Consider the following 20,160-nt stretch of genomic DNA (forward strand, 5'->3'; position numbering starts at 1 on the left):
TACAAGTTTCCGATTTTTAATGACCAAACTCACTCATTAGTTTTTAAGCCACCAAGCTGAAATGCAATACCGAAGTCCGGCCTTCGTCGAAGATTGCTTTGCCAAAATTTCAATCAATTTAATTGAAAAATGAGGGTGTGACAGTGCCGCCTCAACTTTTACAAAAAGCCGGATATGACGTCATCAAAGGTATTTATCGAAAAAAAGAAAAAAAAATTCCGGGGATATCATACCCAGGAACTCTCATGTCAAATTTCATAAAGATCGGCCCAGTAGTTTAGTCTGAATCGCTCTACACACACACACACACACACACACACACACACACACACACACACTCACACACACACACACACACACACTGTGACACACTCATACACCACGACCCTCGTCTCGATTCCCCCCTCTATGTTAAAACATTTAGTCAAAACTTGACTAAATGTAACAAGTCGCGTAAGGCGAAAATACAATATTTAGTCAAGTAGCTGTCGAACTCACAGAATGAAACTGAACGCAATGCCATTTTTCAGCAAGACCGTATACTCGTAGCATCGTCAGTCCACCGCTCATGGCAAAGGCAGTGAAATTGACAAGAAGAGCGGGGTAGTAGTTGCGCTAAGAAGGATAGCACGCTTTTCTGTAGCTCTCTTTGTTTTAACTTTCTGAGCGTGTTTTTAATCCAAACATATCATATCTATATGTTTTTGGAATCAGGAACCGACAAGGAATGAGATGAAAGTGTTTTTAAATTGATTTGGACAATTTAATTTTGATAATAATTTTTATATATTTAATTTTCAGAGCTTGTTTTTAATCCGAATATAACATATTTATATGTTTTTGGAATCAGCAAATGATGGAGAATAAGATAAACGTAAATTTGGATCGTTTTATAAATTTTTATTTTTTTTTACAATTTTCCGATTTTTAATGACCAAAGTCATTAATTAATTTTTAAGCCACCAAGCTGAAATGCAATACCGAACCCCGGGCTTCGTCGAAGATTACTTGACCAAAATTTCAACCAATTTGGTTGAAAAATGAGGGCGTGACAGTGCCGCCTCAACTTTCACGAAAAGCCGGATATGACGTCATCAAAGACATTTATCAAAAAAATGAAAAAAACGTTCGGGGATTTCATACCCAGGAACTCTCATGTCAAATTTCATAAAGATCGGTCCAGTAGTTTAGTCTGAATCGCTCTACACACACACACACACACACAGACAGACGCACATACACCACGACCCTCGTTTCGATTCCCCCTCGATGTTAAAATATTTAGTCAAAACTTGACTAAATATAAAAAGAACCATTGTCCAATGTCCAGTACGGTTGCTTTTGTGTGTGTGGTTGAATCGGTGCGGTGTCCATGAAAAAGATGTGTTGCGTGTTTTCGGGAAAGGCTAATTGATTGCAGATGGCAAGACTTGAATGGGATTATCATGTGCAAAACAGAGATCGATTTGCTGCTTATCGAACAGTTTGTACTGTGCTTGACATTTAACCTTATCTTTTGTCAAATATGGATAGCCATTTAAAATGTATTATGAATAAGTTTTGCTTCGGTATTTGAGAACCTAATTAGCTGTGCACGCCTGCTGGATATAAAAGACAGGATGCAATGATATTTTATGCAACTCTTTTCAGTGTTCACAGCCTTTCATAAGGGGTAATAGCGTAATGAAATAAATCATTTGCGTCAGTGTGTCTTGTTGTTGTTGTTGATGATGATGTTGTTGTTGTTGTTGTTGTTGTTGTTGTTGTTGTTGTTGTTGTTGCTGCTGCTGCTGCTGCAAGCATACTGAGTCACTTTAGCAGGTAGAACAAAAGAAACCGTGCGTACGCGGCAGCACTGAGCTTCTAGCGGCGGGGTGGACGAAGGGAGGCAACCACGGTAATTCCCGTTTTTGTGGTTATCTCTCCTTGCTTGTTTTTATTGCCAGAGGGCGTTTAGGGATAATTAGGGTGCGCTCCCCTTCTGAAGCAGATGTCTGCAGTAAACATCGAAGCAGAATCTCAAAATCACCGGATTTTAGTGTTAAAAACTGGGTCCTTCTCGTAGTTAAATTAGCTGCTTGCACTTGAATCGAATAAGGTAGGTTAAACGGTGTGCAGGCAGTATGTTTCGTAGAGCGTATGCGTGCGAACTGTTCGGCTTTTTGTGTGTAGTTCTCTGAATTTTTTCATTATTATTATTTTCAATTTTGGCCTGTCACAGAATCTGTTTTCTTTCCATTTTGGAACTGTATGAGAACGACCCTTGTCTTCTTTTCAGGTAGTCTAATTGTAATACTTGGATTGCTTCAGGTTTGAACGGCTTTAAGAGTCTGGGTCATTAGAATAGAAACGATGATTGCGCATGCAGTGTTAAAAGAACAGTCTCTGATGAAGAAGTCTTTCAATCTTAGTTTTAATGGGGGGGGGGGGGGGGGGGGGGGCGGGGGGGATGATCTGCTCACCTGTAGCTTTATATATATATGCATAATAATGGTTGTGAAAATGTTTAATTGGGAAAGAGTCGATGTGATGTCTTAATGTTCAGCAAATTTTTGGTAATGTTGAACTTTAGCGTGTTTAATTCATACATAGGCTATATTGGCTCATAATGCAGAGGCATTAATTTGATTAAATCATTTTGAAGTCACGGAATGAACTGTAGGAATAAACTGTAAGAATGCATTTTGTTTACATGCGTCAAAGAAGGAATTATCCGTGTAAGCCCACGGGGAGGTAACTGTCGTTTAATTGATATCCATTGGTTGACAACGTACGCATTTTCGCGTCATTTTTGTTGATCAAACAACCAAAGTAATTAATTATGCTTAAGTTTGGAGCTCAATCCATCAATTAATTTCACGACAAATGTTTTTTGGCTTGATTACAGTGATCGGCTTAATTGTTGTATCAAAAATAAGTAAAGAATGCCACTGGATTCTGAGCTATGAGCCTATGAAGTTAATTAACATGCTTAAGTTCAACATTACCAAATGTTTGATGATCCAGTCATGAACTGATGCATTTAAACATAATGGTATTAATGGTTGACAATGTACAAAGCACTAGGTTTTGATAAGAATGTTTTTCTGCTCTTAGATTATCTCTCAATTTGAATTAGTAAATTATATAGAGGCAGCTTTCAGCAGAGCTAGAATTGAATGATTTCACAAAGTGATTTTTAATGATTCATTGACATAGCTGCATGCATATGATGTTGACAACTCCTGTGAACAGCAAACAAAAAACGCACAAGATCGAATGATCGAAGAGCTCCTATGCAGGGGTGTTGCTAGACATTTTCATGTTGGGACATTTGGCCGAAACTGTCAGAAAGCGCTTTAGGACATCTTGGAAAATTTTCGGCTATTATTTTGGCTCATACAAAGTCACCGCAACATTGAAGCACAAGACTCAAGAGGGGAACACCAATACATACAATAATTGTCTTAGGAACACAGATTACAGGGGCGGAGCAGTTAAGCCAGAGGGGGGGGGGGGGGGTGTTACAACCTGGGGTCCAGGGTCCCGTTGGGGGGTCTGGAGGGCTAAGCCCCCCTGAAGCAGAAGAATTTTAGCTATTTTATAAACAATTTGTGGCTTATCCTCGATTTTAAACATGATCAACTGGTGTCAGCAGCCACTCATTATTTCTTTTAACGTTAGTATTAAATAATGGCAATTTATCTTCACTGATATCTGCTCCCGACATCATATAGTATGGTTAGAAGGAAGACATGTCGCATACTGTGACAATTAAACAATTAACTCTTCCCCCGGCTTTACAGACAGAAAAAAAAATAATTCACAGACAGGATCTTTTTTTTTTGGGGGGGAGGGGGGGGGGGTCCGGAACCCTTGTAACAACCCCCCTAATCTGCCCCTGGATTATACGTTGCATACTCCAACTGAAACAACAGACACCAGTTCTCTGAAACTTTTTCAAACCTTTAACTTAAATTTCTTGAAAGTAGAACTCTTCCAATCTTCATTATCTTGTGCAAATCTTGACAAGCCTTGGGAAACATGACTGGCAAAACACCAATAAAAGACCGTGTATGGTGAGCTATTTGCTTGGAAACCACGATTTGGAGGACGCTTTTCATTCTCTGGCTCAGCAGATTTTGATTCGCGGTGACTATCGTCTGCTATGTCGTCTGCTTCGATCGACTCGAACACTACTAGTACTACCACTCACACTGACACTGTCCACATTCGCGGTGTTCCTGTCATTTTGTCCGGAATCACTTACCTTGGCGAAGGGTAGCAAACCTTGGCCAATTTAGTTTTTTTCTTTTTTGGTTGCGACATGATGTTCAAATCCAAATCGAAAGCACTGACTGACTGATAAACTATCGCAAACCGGTGAACGCAAACGCTGAGAGTGTGGCTTCCCTCTGGCAACTATAATTTTTGGCAATGGCTTCCGTTCAAAACATTGATGTTTCCTTTTTGGTATTCGCGAAGGAAATAAACATCAGTCAGTTAATTAAGTACATGACGGAAGCAATTTTAGCAATCAAAGCCTGACCAATACAAAAAACTGGACAAACTTTGCCTTTGGCTGATTTAGGCGAATACTCTTCAGACATTTGGCCGATAGGGACATGAAAGTTTTGGCCAAAGTAAAAAAAAATCGGCGATTGGCCGAAGGGCCGACCCAAACGACACCCCTGCCATGCAAGTATAGCTGCTACGTTTTTGTTGTATTAACATGTTGCGCTTTAGAACCAATTTCTACGCTGTTACGCCAAGCTTAAAATTGGACATGCACAAACAGGTTGCTTTTTTGTTGTGAGTCTTTAGGCCAAAAAAAAAAAAGGTCTGTTTACGGTAACCCGACCGACCCTAGTTTTTTCGCGCGACCCTAGACTTTTTTTTGGCATTTGGGGGAGAAAAAAAAAATCTTGGTTTTTTTGGCAAAATAACGTAAAAATATGGTTTTTGGGGGAGAAAAAAAATCCCGACCTACCGACCCTATTTTTTGGGCCTATGTTACCGTAAACAGACCTATTTTGTTTTTTGGCCTTAAAGTTCTGATTCTAAATCCGTGTCGCGGTCAGAATATGGGTCATAAATCAATTTCCACTCTGAAAAATAGCACTGTATGCAGATGTACATTTGATTTGAAATAATGTTACTGCTTACTAAATAAACTATTTGCACGAAATAGCTTAAATGCGGATGTACGAATACATTTTAGACAGTACTTTAAAACCATTTGCTACGTTGAAAAATTCCCCCCAAAATTGAATTGCTACGTACACTTGAGACTTTAATTCACAAGGGTTGGCGGGTCTGAGAATGAAAATAATACATACTGTAGTACAATATACATATAATACAATACATTGTTCTTTTTCATGAAGCACATTCATCATGCTGAAAATAATGCAGTGACTTGCTTTGAAAGTACATGTATGCAGTAATAACACATGCTTGTCAAAAATTGAAACCATTGTCGTTCAAATTTCTCTTGCAGACTAATTGACAACCAACAGTCATGGAGGAGTTCATGGGAACGCACAACACTGGGGGAGGAGGAGGGCACATGGACAGAGACATGTCAGCCATGATGCTTCCCCATACTTCCATCAGCGATGCTGGCCCCATGATCTCCCCAACATCAGATGGCCTTACCTCCCCTGGCTACATGAGTCGCACCAGTAGCGCTAACGATTACGTTGGGCAGTCGCAGCAACAAGCGGGGTTCCTGTCTCATTCCGCGCTCACCGGCCTTGCTGCGGCAGCCGCTCATCATGCCAGATTTGCCACCTCAGGGGGTCAGAGTCCGGGATCGAACCCTAACCTCATGCAAGGTATGGGGTCGATATCTCCAGGCCGTAGTCAGAGCATATCCACGCCTCAGTTGTCGCCGGGTTCGAGCAGCAACAGTGGTGGTGGTGGTGGTGGTGGTGGCGGCGGCGGGAACGGTGGCCTGGAAACGAGTGACATGGGTAGCGGGGGTACACCTCTGTCCATATCTTACATGCGACAAGGGGACAACTACGTCTGTTCCCTCTGCGGAAAAACTGTGGCGTCGAAAGCAGCCATCACAAGACACATCCAGCTGACGCACGAGAAGAAGAAACCGTTTGAGTGCAATATTTGCCACCGTCGCTTCGGTTACAAGAACATTCTGCTGGAGCATCAGAACATTCACTTTGGCATCAAGCCGTACTCGTGTAACTTGTGCGACAAGAGGTTTGCCGCCAGGTCCAACCTGTTCCAGCATCGTCTGCTGCACATGAAACCTTTCCACTGTGAGGTAGGACAGAGTAAACCACAGGGATGTCCGTACAGTGAAGCCCCCCCTCTAAGACCACCAACATTCTGAGAAAACAGGGTCTTAAAAGGGAGGGAGTATTAAATTGTGGGGGGGGGGGGGGGGGGTCCTAAAATGGGGGTTCCACTGTAGCTGAAAGTGTGATAACAAGAAATGCCTTTTTTTTTTTACACCATGAATAGACAGACGTTCAACTTCAACTCATCATACTCATAGGTTTTGAAACGTTCTAATGAGTGTTTGTTTTCGTTTTTTTTGGCCATTTATAACTTTAAATTCAGATGTGTACAGGGTCTGAGACTTTTCATAGTACATGTACCAGTCTTTGTTCAGACTTACACTTATTATTCTTTTTTGGACCACCGAAGACGGAAGACAGCAGCCAACTTGGCGTGGGGAGAAAATCGGCTGTCTACGCTCCCACGATAATATAAAACATCGAACGCAGAAGAAGGATCTAATCAATGGCAAAATATTTGACATGATATGTGTTTTCTCCAGGTTTGCAACAAACGCTTTGACCGTGCAGATCAGCTGCAACGGCACCTCAAGCTACACCCTACCTCCAACCTGCTGTCGTGCAATCTGTGCAACTTCCAGGCCACAAACGTGGAGGCGCTCAACAACCACTTGAAGGAGAGTCACACCTTGCAGACTTATAATACTCGCAGTCGCTTTGCTCAAGAGGGAGACCCCAGGTATGTCTGCAAAATGCTCTGCTTCTTTTGGTAGATTGGAGTGCAGTATTATTATATGAAGTCTTTTATAGCGCGCGTATCTCCAGACTCGGGCGCAGGGGTCTATTTATGCTGTGTGAGATTTTTTACACAATACACCATGCATTCACATCGACCAGCAGATCGCAGCCATTTCGGCGCATATCCTACTTTTCACGGCCTATTATTCCAAGTCACACGGGTATTTTGGTGGACATTTTTTATCTATGCCTATACAATTTTGCCAGAAAAGACCCTTTTGTCAATCGTGGGATCTTTAACGTGCACACCCCAATGTAGTGTACACGAAGGGACCTCGGTTTTTCGTCTCATCCGAAAGATTAGCACTTGAACCCATCACCTAGGTTAGGAAAGGGGGGAGAAAATTGCTAACGCCCTGACTCACGGTGGAACTTGCAACCTCTCGCTTCCGAGCGCAAGTACATTACCACTCGGCCACCCAGTAGAACCTCCCTTTTAAGACCTCTGAAAATCAGGTCTTAAAATGGAGGGAGTCTTAAAATGGGGGTAAATTTACAGAGGTTGTGATCAGAAAATTGGAGAAAACAGGGTCTTAAAAGGGAGGGAGTCTTAAATTGGGGGGGGGGGGGGGTGTCTTAAAATGGAGGTTCCAATAGACCTTTTCGGTATCTGAGCAGCTCTCGCGAGACACGCTCTTTGTTATGCTTTGAACATCGCGAGAACTTCGAACCTTGGCACGAGATCACTGTACCGCATGCTTTGCTATGCTCTGAAGTTTGCGAGAGATCACGAGAGCTTGGAATACCGATAGGGTCTATTCCACTGTACAAAGAACTTAGTCAAGATTAGTCTGTACATGACTGCATTTGCTGTTTTGAAAAAAAATATTGTACTTGGCTGGTTGTTACTGTTTAGTTTTTTTTTATTCTGTCAGACAGCTCACTATTGGTTTGAGAATGCTTGAAAATGAATTTGTTGGAAAATGTCTGCATTGAGCAGAAGAAGGAATTTAGCAGGTAGGATTTTAAATCAGCTCACGGTTTCAAGATGTTTGGCATTCCATAATGCACCTAACTTCTAATCGTCCTATTTAGATAGTGCATACATATAGTCTATGACATTCCCATCAAAGATTCATATTGTGGCAGAGAGCGCTAAGTCTTACGCACGGAGGTACTGTAACTTCTAATCTGCTGTTTAAACAGTTTCATGTGATGTTCACCTGATTTCTATTGTGCAGGGGCCTTGAACTACCTACGCAAGTACCTTTGGGACCAGGAGCAGCTGCTGGTAGGGCACATGTGCATGACAGTGTATGCAGTTAGATTGGCGAAGTACACGTATGTAAAGGTTACATGCCGAGTCTCAGTGATTATCAAAAATAATGGTCGAAGTTAGCGGATCATGAAAAATGCGAGCTTTAGCGAGCTTTTTTGTGACCGCGAACTGAGACCATTATTTTTTATAATCACTGAGACGAGGTGTGTAACCTCTTTATTCCTCCTTTCTTCAGTTATTCAAAGAAAACAGGAGTTTTTTTGCGAAAGTTTGATCGAATCCTATTCTCTCAACCAGTCAACCTGCGCAGGCGATCGATTAATGCGCGGTTGTATAGTTCCGTGCAAATCATTCCATTCTGTTAACACTTCTTGTCAGTTTTCCTATTTTGGGCTAAAATCAAGTACACAGATATGCTGTTATTCTGCTGTGGCGGCAAAGGCAGATATTGTGTGTTCTGTATATGTTTTGGTATCGCTTAGAATAATGTTTTTTCGTCAAATGGGACTAGCAGACGAACTTTTGCACCCGTGTTCCAACGTTAAAAACTGTATGAAGTTCAGTTTTCTGGGGAAAATAGTGTATGAAACCCCTTTATGTTGTTTAAATTGATGAGATGTGTGCATTTGGTTGCGTGTGATCTGTTTATTAAATGAAATATTGTTGAAAACTGACCGTCGGATTGCAGTCTGTTGTTGAAGGAACTGAGTGAAAAGAAGGGGAACTACTCTTGTCGCTAGACAAAGTATGAGTTACTTGCCTTGGGATATTGCTTGTGATGAACGGCTTGACGGCACGGCAGATGAGATTCAGAAAACAACCGAACTCATGGATTTTATATGGAGATTCATGTGTTCAGGCCTGTAGTTGTTAATTTAAATGCGGTATGTTTGTATTGTTTGCTCCAGAGATGTATACTTCGTACATTAGAGCGTTCGGAACTTTTCAGTCGCAAAAAGTAGTACCGAAACAGAACAACCTCTCAACCCATTGCACTATCGAGGATTCAGGCTGTTGCTGGGTCGTTATTTGTTTGGTTGCTGGGTCATTATCGAAAAATAACTACCCCTACAAGTTTACAGAGGTAAAGAAGCAGAGGGGGGAATAATATATTCTACTTGATTGATGATTCACTCACCACAACGCATTTGACACTGACCACAAAACAAAAACAAAAATTATATCTCACCCTTCATAAAAATGTTCCTGTTAAGGTTTTAGCTTGCGGGCAGTAGTATTTTCTGCTGTGTTTTTGTGTGTGTAGATTTGTTTATGATAACTTAATTCATAATCACTGTCTTTTCAGATGTGGAATGAAAGCGGCTGCCTTTTTTTTAACGCTGTCACATTCCTCTGTGTTTTCGTTTCAGCTTGAGCTTGTTTTTTTGTGTGAAGATTTCTATGTGAGAAATTTGCATTCAATAACTTTGTAGTTATGGGACGATACTTCAAATGATCAAGCTTCGCCAGGCTTCTTCATTTTGAGCACTTTTACATTACTCTATAATTTCATTGCAGCATTAGCTTTGAACCTGGAAACAGAGGCCATGAGGAAAATTGACACCATATGCTCGCAGCTTGCATCCAAAGGCCACGTGCACATCAAGACGGAACCTATGTCGCCCAACTTTTCCTCCAGTTCGCATGGTGGCTATCCTCCTGTCAGTCCATCTGCAAGCTTGTCTTCACCCCCCTTCTCTGCAGGGGCAGAGATCAACTTTCCTCCTGGTGAGTACCTGTTGCACCAACGCCAGTTATCTGGATGCAGCAACGTATCACTTCAGATTCAGATTCAGAGTACCATGTATTATAGTGGAGACCCCTTTCAAGACCCATACAAATCTTAAAACATGCAGGTATACGGACGATATGAAACGAACATTTGGAAAACTAGGTTCTTAAAAGCAAATCCGGGGGGGGGGGGTCAATTTTCATTGTACTACAACATTCACCACTAGAACTTAAGAATTTTGTTAACTGCGAATGTTTATTGGTTTCAACAGTATGTCTTCCTCTTGATGTGTTTACACACTATGGGTCAGTACATTTTTGCTGTTATTTCATACATATACCGAGCAACAAAAGAAACGCCAAAAAAATCGGCATTGTTTGATTGACAAAATCTCGAACACTTTTAGAGTTAGAATGATCAAACCACAAAAGTTTGATGAAGGCATGTTTGACCTAGCTGTTGTGTGATTATTTTGAAGCTGCGACTGTTTCAACATACGGGACAAGCAGGTTTAACGTTAATGAAGTTTTGGAGGTCTCGCTCAGTCAGTCTTCATCGCATTCTATGGCCACTGATCGGACACTGCTGGCTTCCAATGATGCTCCTGGTGGTGTCAGTGGCCGTATTGAATCGATCTCGAAGAAGTTGTGGCAGGAAATTGCGATCTTGTCTTATTGAGGTAATGCGTATAATCCACTGCGTTGCATAACTGCAGCACTTCCCATGTCAACAAAACATTGCGGAAGGTGATAGACTGTTGACATGTGTACGTTTAAAGCACATGCCAGCGCTTCTGGATCAACCCCAGCTTTAAATCGACCTGGCATTTTGGTGGTGTCAATCTTGGCATCCTGGCTGTTTCAAAAGTGAGACTGGCAGCAAGTGTGCCATGGTCCCTTTTGGTTGCTAATGCATTAGTGAACACGTCTCACACATCAGATTTCTCCTGCTCCACTTGCACATGCTGTGACCGCGCATTATGTGTTTAACGTTAAACCTGTTTGTTCCTTGTGTTAAAACAGTCGCAGCATCAAAATAATCACACAACCGCTAGGTCAAACATGTCTTCATCAAACGTTTGTAGTTTGATAATTCTAACTCTATAAATGTTCGAGATTTTGTCAAGCAAACAATGCAGAATTTTTTCGCGTTTCTTTTGTTGCTCGGTATATTACTCAGGGTTCGACACTAGCGGGGGCGGGGGGCGGAACGCCCCAGAGTTTTGTGTTCCGCCCCAAACATTGCCGAAGCTTGGGGCCCACTCCGCCCCAGGATAAATTCCAACAATGACAAACCGAAAATTCTAATGCCAGAGCCAGTCACTAAAAATCGCCAGTCAAAGTCGTCACTGAAATTTGCGTTACGATCAATGCCGCAGTAAGAAAAAAACCAACATTGAAATCGTCGAAGGACAATGCCGCAAGGGAAATAACTCCCAGATTGCGCTCTTTAGCGTGAGAGATAAGTATCGCCTTCAATGCCCAACCCAAATGTGGCAACACATCCCTGGTGTAAAAAGACATGGAAATGAAGATGAAGAACAGGGAGGAGAGAAACGAAAAAAGGAGACCGATGCAGCCAAAAGCGCGAAGCGCTGTCGTAATTTCAATGTCAAATGGTTGAAAGAATTTCCCTGGCTTCAGTACGATGAAGAAAAATAGACAATGCATTGCCGCCCGTGCAGATCTTATAGCGGAGAACCACTTGGAAAAGTTGGGGATTCTGAAGGTATATATATACTTAGCATGAATAAGAGTGGGCCCCAGATTTTTGTTTTCCGCCCCAGCAATTTCCATCTCCGGGGCCAGTGTGGCCCCAGGCCAAATAAGTTAGTGTCGACCCCTGTTACTGTTGATACTGATAGTGTTTTCCTTCATTTCTCAACAGGAGGCATGTTCTCACTCCCAGGGGGAAATAACTTCCAATCTTCACACACCTCAGGACAAAGAGATGAAGGACCCTTCACCTCACCGCAGCACGACCAAACCGGCTACACCGGGGATTCTCCTACCTCCAGCATTTCTGCTCCCGGATTTCCACGCCAGGCGGCCGGGCAGTTCCTCACCCCCAGTCGAAGAGCAGCTTCTGTGGGCAGCATCCCCGGAATCCAGGCCTTCTCACGACAGAATCGCAATAACAACAACGGACCTCCGCCCTCACCTCTACCTCTCCCTTATCAGCAGAACACGGCCTCGGTCAGATCGTCTGCGGACTCCACGACAAATTTGTCTGAGTTTTTTTCCACCCTGCAGGGGATGATACAGCGCTCACAAGACATCCCGGAGCTGAACGTGACCATCTCGCGTCCCAAGACGCGCCAGGATGCCAGCACCCAGCACAACGCTGTCAGTCTTTCGGGGGACGTTCCCAGTTTGAACGATGTGCTGGTGTACTACGAGTCTCAGGGAAAGCTCTATCGCTGCAACCACTGCAAGATTCTGTTTGAGGAGCGTGGGATGTTCTTCTTGCACAAGTCGCTGCACGGGGAACAGAGTCCGTGGGAGTGCAGCATTTGTCACAAGGTCTGCGCCGACAAAAACGATTTTCACCTTCACTTTGTCAACGAGCAGCATCAGGGTCTAGGTCATTGATCCCGGGTATGGCCCTTGACCTAATTGGCAACAAGCAGCATTACCTTCTGGTGCATGATGATGGTATGATGATGCCTGTAGTCACAAAAACAAGCAAAGCTTGCAGGGAAGGTTTGCCTTAGGTTTTGCTAATAAACAGTTTAAGATGTACGATTGGAATTGTGAGTTTCAGTGAAGTTTTAGATTTACATGGAATCAAAAGATATTTCAACACCGCCGTAAGAGAATTTTGTGTTTAAGATGTCTGGTACTAAACTTGTATTATATAACTTAAATCTGCACTCTTAGTTTTAGTTCAGGACATGCTAAAAAACAAATCACATTTTCCTACCCCAAAAAACTCTTCTCAACCCAGAATGCATTGCCATTGATGCTTTTTTTTTTAAACCTTCATGTAGATTTCTATTTAAACGACACTAATGATGTCACTGAAGCTCTGAAAGTTAAGGGGAAACACTTCTTTTGCATCAAAAAAGGGCGATGTTGCCACTGCATTAGATAAACTATGGACCTTTTCCTGTCACATATTAAAAGAAATTCAGTAGTTTGGACGCAAACCCAAAATGTCAGCGTTCACTGTTTGGTTTATGCAGTCTGTACCAGCACTGCAACATTTATGACTACAGCAAGATAATTTAGGTCATGTATGCGTGCAGATCGCCCCTTAAATACTGTTGAGCATGTGCATACTGTGTTTCCATTTTGTTATGCAGTGTCATTTTTTCAAACCCAAAGCAGCAGCGATCTTCTTCTTCTTGGCGTTCGCAGAGGTTACACAATCAGTCCAGCACTGGTGATAAATGTTGTCGTTTTCTCCAACTCCTGTCGACTGCCGTATAGTTTGGTCTGCAAGGGAGTTGGTGACGGCCACACTTCTTTTCGTTCCTCATCTAGTAAGGGACATCGCTGTAAGATGTGTAAACAGCAGCAATAATTATTAACTTTCTTCAAGAGTGGGCAGCTAGACAGCTAACGTCTGTTTAGTCAGGTGTATGATCGGCAATTGGATCAAGTGAAAAGCTCTTCAAAGACAAAGGTTCCTGCGTGCTGTGAGAGATCAACACCTGTTGGTCATATGAGACACATTTGAACATGAGTTCCAACAGTAAGCATGTGCATTTTGTGAGAGGTGTAAACTGCGGTTTTAAGTTTCTGTCATTCATTATGCAGTTGTGAAATGTGAAGATTATTAAGACTTTGTTCGGCCAGAAACAATATCCTCAAAGAGTAATTCAAATGTAGTGTGCTTATCAAGTCATGTAAATCCCACATGTTAGTTATTATAAGATTTCACCTTATCCTCTCCAAGCAGCGTTTTCTTCAAGGCCATTGATGTATGAGAGCAGCATCAACGTTTTTGCGTGTGCCGGCCTCTAATGAAATGACACTGACCTTCAATATTGACAAACAGTCAACGAGCAGCAACAAGCTTTAATTAGCATATTCTGCAACTGGATCAACTTTTTATGGTCATCCTGACCTGAGCAGCACAAACTTTCATTATCATAGAATCGTGCTTTGTGCGTTCAGAACGGGTATCCTTTCCACATGTGAGAAATCTCAGGCACGTTGTCTTCGCCAGATATAGCGCAGTTTGTATCAAACTTACATGTTTACATAATTTTGTGCTTAAGAGGAGCACAGTTTGTATCAAACTTACATATGAAATGGAGTGGATGCGCTCAGCTCCATTTTTTACATTTAGTTAAGTTTTGACTAAATGTTTTAACATAGAGGGGGAATCGAGACGAGGGTTGTGGTGTGTGTGTGTGTGTCTGTGCGTGTGTGTGTGTAGAGCGATTCAGACCAAACTACTGGACCGATCTTTATGAAATTTTACATGAGTGTTCCTGGGAATGATATCCCCGGACCTTTTTTTCGATAAATACCTTTGATGACGTCATATCCGACTTTTTGTAAAAGTTGAGGCGGCACTGTCACACCCTCATTTTTCAATCAAATTGATTGAAATTTTGGCCAAGCAATCTTCGATGAAGGCCGGACTTCGGTATTGCATTTCAGCTTGGTGGCTTAAAAATTAATTAATGACTTTGGTCATTAAAAATCTGAAAATTGTAAAAAAAATATGTTTTTTATAAAACGATCCAAATTTACGTTCATCTTTTTCTTCATCATTTTCTAATTCCAAAAACGTATAGATATGTTATATATGGATTAAAAACAAGCTCTGAAAATTAAAAATATAAAAATTATGATCAAAATTAAATTTTCGAAATCAATTTACAAACACTTTCATCTTATTCCTTGTCGGTTCCTGATTCCAAAAACATATAGATATGATATGTTTGGATTAAAAACACGCTCAGAAAGTTAAAACGAAGAGAGGTACAGAAAAGCGTGCTATCCTTCTCAGCGCAACTACTACCCCGCTCTTCTTGTCAATTTCACTGCCTTTGGCACGAGCGGTGGACTGACGATGCTACGAGTATACGGTCTTGCTGAAAAATTGCATTGCGTTCAGTTTCATTCTGTGAGTTCGACAGCTTGACTAAATGTTGTATTTTCGCCTTACGCGACTTGTTTGTTCTCTTGACACAAACTTTGTATACAGTGCGGCAAAGATAGTACAGTCGAACATGTCTGTGATGACCACCCAAGGGACTGACCAACAGTGGTCGTGATAGACAGGTGGTCGCCATGGAAATGGAAATTTTATAGGAAAAAACCTTGTTGGGGACACTTTGGGATGGCTGTTGATGGTCAGGTGTTCTTGAGGGGTGGGCACCAGAGCAGGTTCAAGTGTACATGTATAATAGCTTCCCCCCGCGAGTTAGGGGGAAGAATTTACCGGATGCTCCCCAGCATGTCGTAAGAGGCGACTAACGGATTCTGTTTCTCCTTTTACATTTGTTAAGTGTTTCTTGTATAGAATATAGTCAATGTTTGTAAATATTTTAGTCAAGCAGTATGTAAGAAATGTTAAGTCCTTTGTACTGGAAACTTGCATTCTCCCAGTAAGGTCATATATTGTACTACGTTGCTAGCCCCTGGAGCAATTTTTTGATTAGTGCTTTTGTGAACAAGAAACAATTAACAAGTGGCTCTATCCCATCTCCCCCCTTTCCCCGTCGCGATATAACCTTGAACGGTTGAAAACGACGTTAAAAGCTTTGCAATTTCGGTCTCTGTTGTGATAGAGATTTTTTTGTCTTGTATTTGAATCATGATCTGTGAGTGGAATTTTCCATTGTCGTAGACATTTCCCTGGTCAGTGTTGTGAAGATATTAACCAATTCAATTCAACTGTATTACATGTGTCTGGATGTGGTATCTTCAGGAATGTGTCTTTTGTCTGGTACATAAATGTCATAATGATTACATTGCATAAAAATCACAGCTTAATACCCACATACCTTTACTCACATGGGCAGCAATTTTAATTTGACTTGGCTCTTGAAAGTTGGGGGAAAGTTGGTAGAAAGTCTGCCATGTGAACAGCGCTCATAACTCTGATGTTGGTGTGACAGGGTGATGCAGTAGTCCCCCTTTCCCAACAGGTGCTTTTCTGCAGAGTTGTATGCCAGCTTTGAGCGTGAGCTATTTATAACTCAAAGTTTTATGTGGGTCAGTTAGACAGGACACCTTTGGATTGTAGAGAGCTGTTTGTGAGAGGGTCTGACTGCTATTGTCTCCAAGCTGATATATATGCTCTTACAAACATTTGAGATCGGCAAATGCAAAGTTTTATAGAGCTGTTACTTTAGCCGGAACTGGCTTTGCCACCAAAGGTTTCGATTGTTTTGTGGACTTGGTTACATTGATATATATATTACATTGTTGTCACTGTTTCATGTGATGTCAGGGCATAAACAGAGTGTGAACCTTTAATCCTCAGGACAACTAGAGTTGGAGTAAAATCTTAATTTTGCTGATGGTACGCTAATCATGATGTTTGATATATATATATATATTATGAATGTTGTAACTATGAGTTATTAAGGATTCAAGGCTAGTTGTCTCTCATTAAATGTTGGCTTGAAAAAAGATATGCAGGGAAATTGAATCAGGTTTGTGTCACAGTCAGTTTTGATCTAATAATGTTGATCAGCATGCTTAATTATTTCTCTGTGTGCGCCCTGCGTAACTGTTATAATATTATCATGTGTATGTTTGTGTGGACGTGCATAGAACTTTAGAAGTGTTGATCATCGTTAATAATCGTTGTTTCAAAGTTCATATTTTGTTGTTACTCGATGGGATGAGTTGTTTATGATAAGGGATGATCCCACTTGGTGACGGTTGGTTGGATTGACCAGTTTCTGCTGGTTTGAAACAAGCATGATACATTGTGATCAAGCTGTCGAGTTTCTCTTGTTTATTCAGAGTAAAAGCAGAGTGATGTTTAGTAAAAAAAAAAAAAAGCAATTAACTTGTTATTGGGGAATTTTATGTGTACATGCATAATAAATAGCTAGTGCAGTCAGCATGAGATTCTGAAGATGTACTTTGTTTCTGTTCTGCAGGAACGTTCAGATATATTTATGTGAAGGTGCCCATGCATAGACACCTTACTCTCAATGATATTGTGACATACCTTTGTATGACTTTGCATAATTGTTTCTGCTAAATCCAGGTTGTTGTTCCAACTCGTCTGTCTAATGATCATACTCTTGTATCATAATGCTAAATACTGCAGTAATATTTGTAAGACTTAAACAAGGGACGGTGTATTTAAATGGGTGCAGTCAAATTTAAGCAGGAAAATGTGGGTAAAGTTGAGCGCTGGATGAAACTGTCACTAACCCCCTCCCTCCACGCCCTGCTCTTCCTCGTCCTCCCAAAACTCTGTTTTCTTGCAAGAGACCTTTTTGAAGCAATAATTTTGATTCTATACGTGATGCTGCCCAATTTTCGACTGCTGTCTGTTTCTGTACAAACCTGGTGTGGATTAGAAAACATGTAAGTGCAATCCATGCAGCTAGAGAATAGAACATTTGTGGAAATAACTGTGTCAGGTTATGTTATTGGTCGTGGAAAAAAAGAGTCATTGCCCCTTGAATCAGAGGCAAACACACAGATAGCAGCACAGTGAATTACTAAGCTCCAATGTGTAAGTTTTTAAACAAAACAATTACACATCGGTCAGACATTTCAATTAACTCTCATTTGCATTTACAAAATATCCTAAACAAGTTGGATCTCGGTCAACTTTGGCCTACTGATTTCTTTAGACATTTTAGAGATCAATGTGTTGATTTGCCTCAGATTCAAGCTGGATATAAGTCTATAACCCCCAGATAAGAAATAGTAATAAGAAAAAGTAATATTTCTAAAGAGACAGTATTTTTGAAGAATTGTTACCTTTTTGTTGCTTGTTGATGTTTCATTGTAAACTTTACAAATACAAGGTCAGTTTTCCTTTAGATAAGTGAAATGTATAGTTGTTGTGAAACCCATCTTTGTGTGATAAAAGCAGATTTGAAGAAAATGTGCAGATTTGTTGTAATTATACGTAAAAGTGTTGAATGTTAATTTTATTTTCATTGCATAAAAAGACTCAGGCCAAATTGATCTACCTAAGGGAGGAGAGGGTTTAGGAGAGAAGGGTGGCGAGTGGGGTACCAATGGGGACATTCCTACAGTTATAATGCATGCAGTTGAAGGTAACCTCGCCACCCTTCTCTCCTTAACCCTCTCCTCCCCTTCCACCCCTCATCATCATAAGCTTCAGTTGCATTTTCATTGGTGTCATTTCACTTTTGTGTAAACCACTTAACCAGCTTAAAATGTGTGTGGACATGCATGCAGACAATCTGGCAGCATCATTTCAATACTGCATCTGTACTTGTGTTTTACCATAAATTAACATTGTCTGATCATTTCTAAGGCCAAAAAAAAAAAATAGTCTGTTTACGGTAACCCGACCGACCCTATTTTTTTCGCGCGACCCTAGAATTTTTTTTGCCATTTGGGGGGAAAAAAAATAAAAAAAATTTTGGCAAAATAACGTAAAAATATGGTTTTTTGGAGAGAAAAAAAAAATCCCGACTTACCGACCCTATTTTTTTGGCCTATGTTACAGTAAACAGACCTTTTTTGGGGGGGGGGGCCTAATCCTTGTGCCAGTCAACATAAAGTGTCAATTTAAATGAAAGTGTCCGCAGCATGGTGCCATATAATTAGAATGTCATTTTCAGCATAACTCTGTTGACCTCAATTTAACATTAAAATCCATATTTGCCGTATTTTGTAAAATAGCTAATATGTCCATTGGCATTTGTTTTTAGCCCGTTGTGTATAAATGTGTATCTTCTTGTGTGTGTTATGTAATAGCTAATGCAACTTAAAAAATGTGAACATAATTATTTTTTAAATGCGTGAACATGTCTTTATGTAAGCTTTCCCATGTAGAGTAATACTGTCAATTTTTTAACACTTAGACATTTTGAAATTGCAAGTGATCTTTTAACCTTAGATCCAGGATTGTAAAGTGTGTAAATTGTTTCTTTTTTAATCCAGCATCTTGTACAGTAAGTTGAGTAACAGATTGATTCTCTTGATTTGAAATTTTCTTTGTTTTTCTTCAAAGCTGAATCTTTCAAACAAACTGTTGTGCTTTGAAATGTTAACTGCATGTTCATCTTTTACTCAGGTACATGTATATACTATCTTTTGTCATTGGATTCTACTGGTTCATTGGGTTTATATTTTCAGAATCCCGTCCGACACATGCATTAAACAGAATGTATAAGGTTTTATTACTTTTGTAAGTCTCCCTTAATACTTTGCCTATAATCCCTTTTGATTCATCACATTTTGAGTGATTTTACTGAGAAACACACACACACACACACACACACACACACACACACACACACACTCTCTCTCTCACACTAAATTGAAGATACATTAATTAGCAGACTCCATGGTGATAAATATTGTTATACTATTAAACATTGTAGAAAAACTTTTGGTCAGCAATCGTTTGGGGGTAGTACAGTCTAAATCAGTGAATGTGTATAGGGGCCGTGGCTTACATAGAAGAGTTTCCCTGTAATTGGTTTGTACTTCATGTGGCATTTTAATCTTTATTGTTAAGCTATATATGTTACAGTAAATTCATCAAACCAGTAAATTTGTAAATTTACTGAAATTTTCAGTAAATTTGTAAATTTCCTGGGTGTCAAACTCAGTAAATTTGTAAATTTCCTGAATTTTTCAGTAAATTGGTAAATTTACGGAGTGAATTTACAAATTGACTGGTTTGATGAATTTACTGTAACATATATATAACATATTGAACTCACATTTATCCTCCTTGTTGTTGTCAGTCAATGATACATGTTTTTATATGTAACATCTGCAGCTACAAATGCAGATTTTATAAGGCTATTTACAGTTATTATTTTTAAGTACATGTATATGTATTAAGAACTTTTGATGTTTGTGCTTTTAGAAAGTAGCGCTAGTAATAATAATGATATTATTTCATCAATGTTTTATACACAAAAATAAAATGATGCATGAGACATTAAGCCTTCTCTGTTTATAGTTTATTCCACTTGCATGAAAATGAAACACTCAGCAACAATTATAACACAACACACATCGATCCTG

At 40.4% G+C, this 20,160-nt stretch overlaps 1 protein-coding gene across 1 annotated transcript; it reads left to right on the forward strand.

Moving 5' to 3' along the window:
• The first annotated feature begins 1,975 nt into the window (after positions 1 to 1,975).
• Positions 1,976 to 19,650, forward strand: LOC138978289 (uncharacterized). Its single transcript, XM_070350967.1, has 6 exons — positions 1,976 to 2,098; positions 5,480 to 6,265; positions 6,785 to 6,981; positions 8,222 to 8,271; positions 9,778 to 9,987; positions 11,879 to 19,650. Exons 2-6 carry the CDS (start codon positions 5,501 to 5,503, stop codon positions 12,580 to 12,582), a joined length of 1,926 nt encoding a protein of 641 aa, XP_070207068.1. The 5' UTR covers positions 1,976 to 2,098; positions 5,480 to 5,500; the 3' UTR covers positions 12,583 to 19,650.
• The last annotated feature ends 510 nt before the right edge of the window (positions 19,651 to 20,160 follow it).

The sequence above is a fragment of the Littorina saxatilis genome, linkage group LG10 (genome assembly GCF_037325665.1).
Source record: "Littorina saxatilis isolate snail1 linkage group LG10, US_GU_Lsax_2.0, whole genome shotgun sequence".
NCBI lineage: Eukaryota > Metazoa > Mollusca > Gastropoda > Littorinimorpha > Littorinidae > Littorina > Littorina saxatilis.

What these genes read in the sequence shown, in the direction of transcription:
- LOC138978289 (XM_070350967.1), top strand. Translation starts at nt 5,501, where the DNA reads ATGGAGGAGTTCATGGGAACGCACAACACTGGGGGAGGAGGAGGGCAC. An exon ending in TGAAACCTTTCCACTGTGAG is followed by an intron (nt 6,266 to 6,784) that starts GTAGGACAGAGT and finishes TGTTTTCTCCAG; the next exon opens with GTTTGCAACAAACGCTTTGA. An exon ending in AGAGATCAACTTTCCTCCTG is followed by an intron (nt 9,988 to 11,878) that starts GTGAGTACCTGT and finishes ATTTCTCAACAG; the next exon opens with GAGGCATGTTCTCACTCCCA.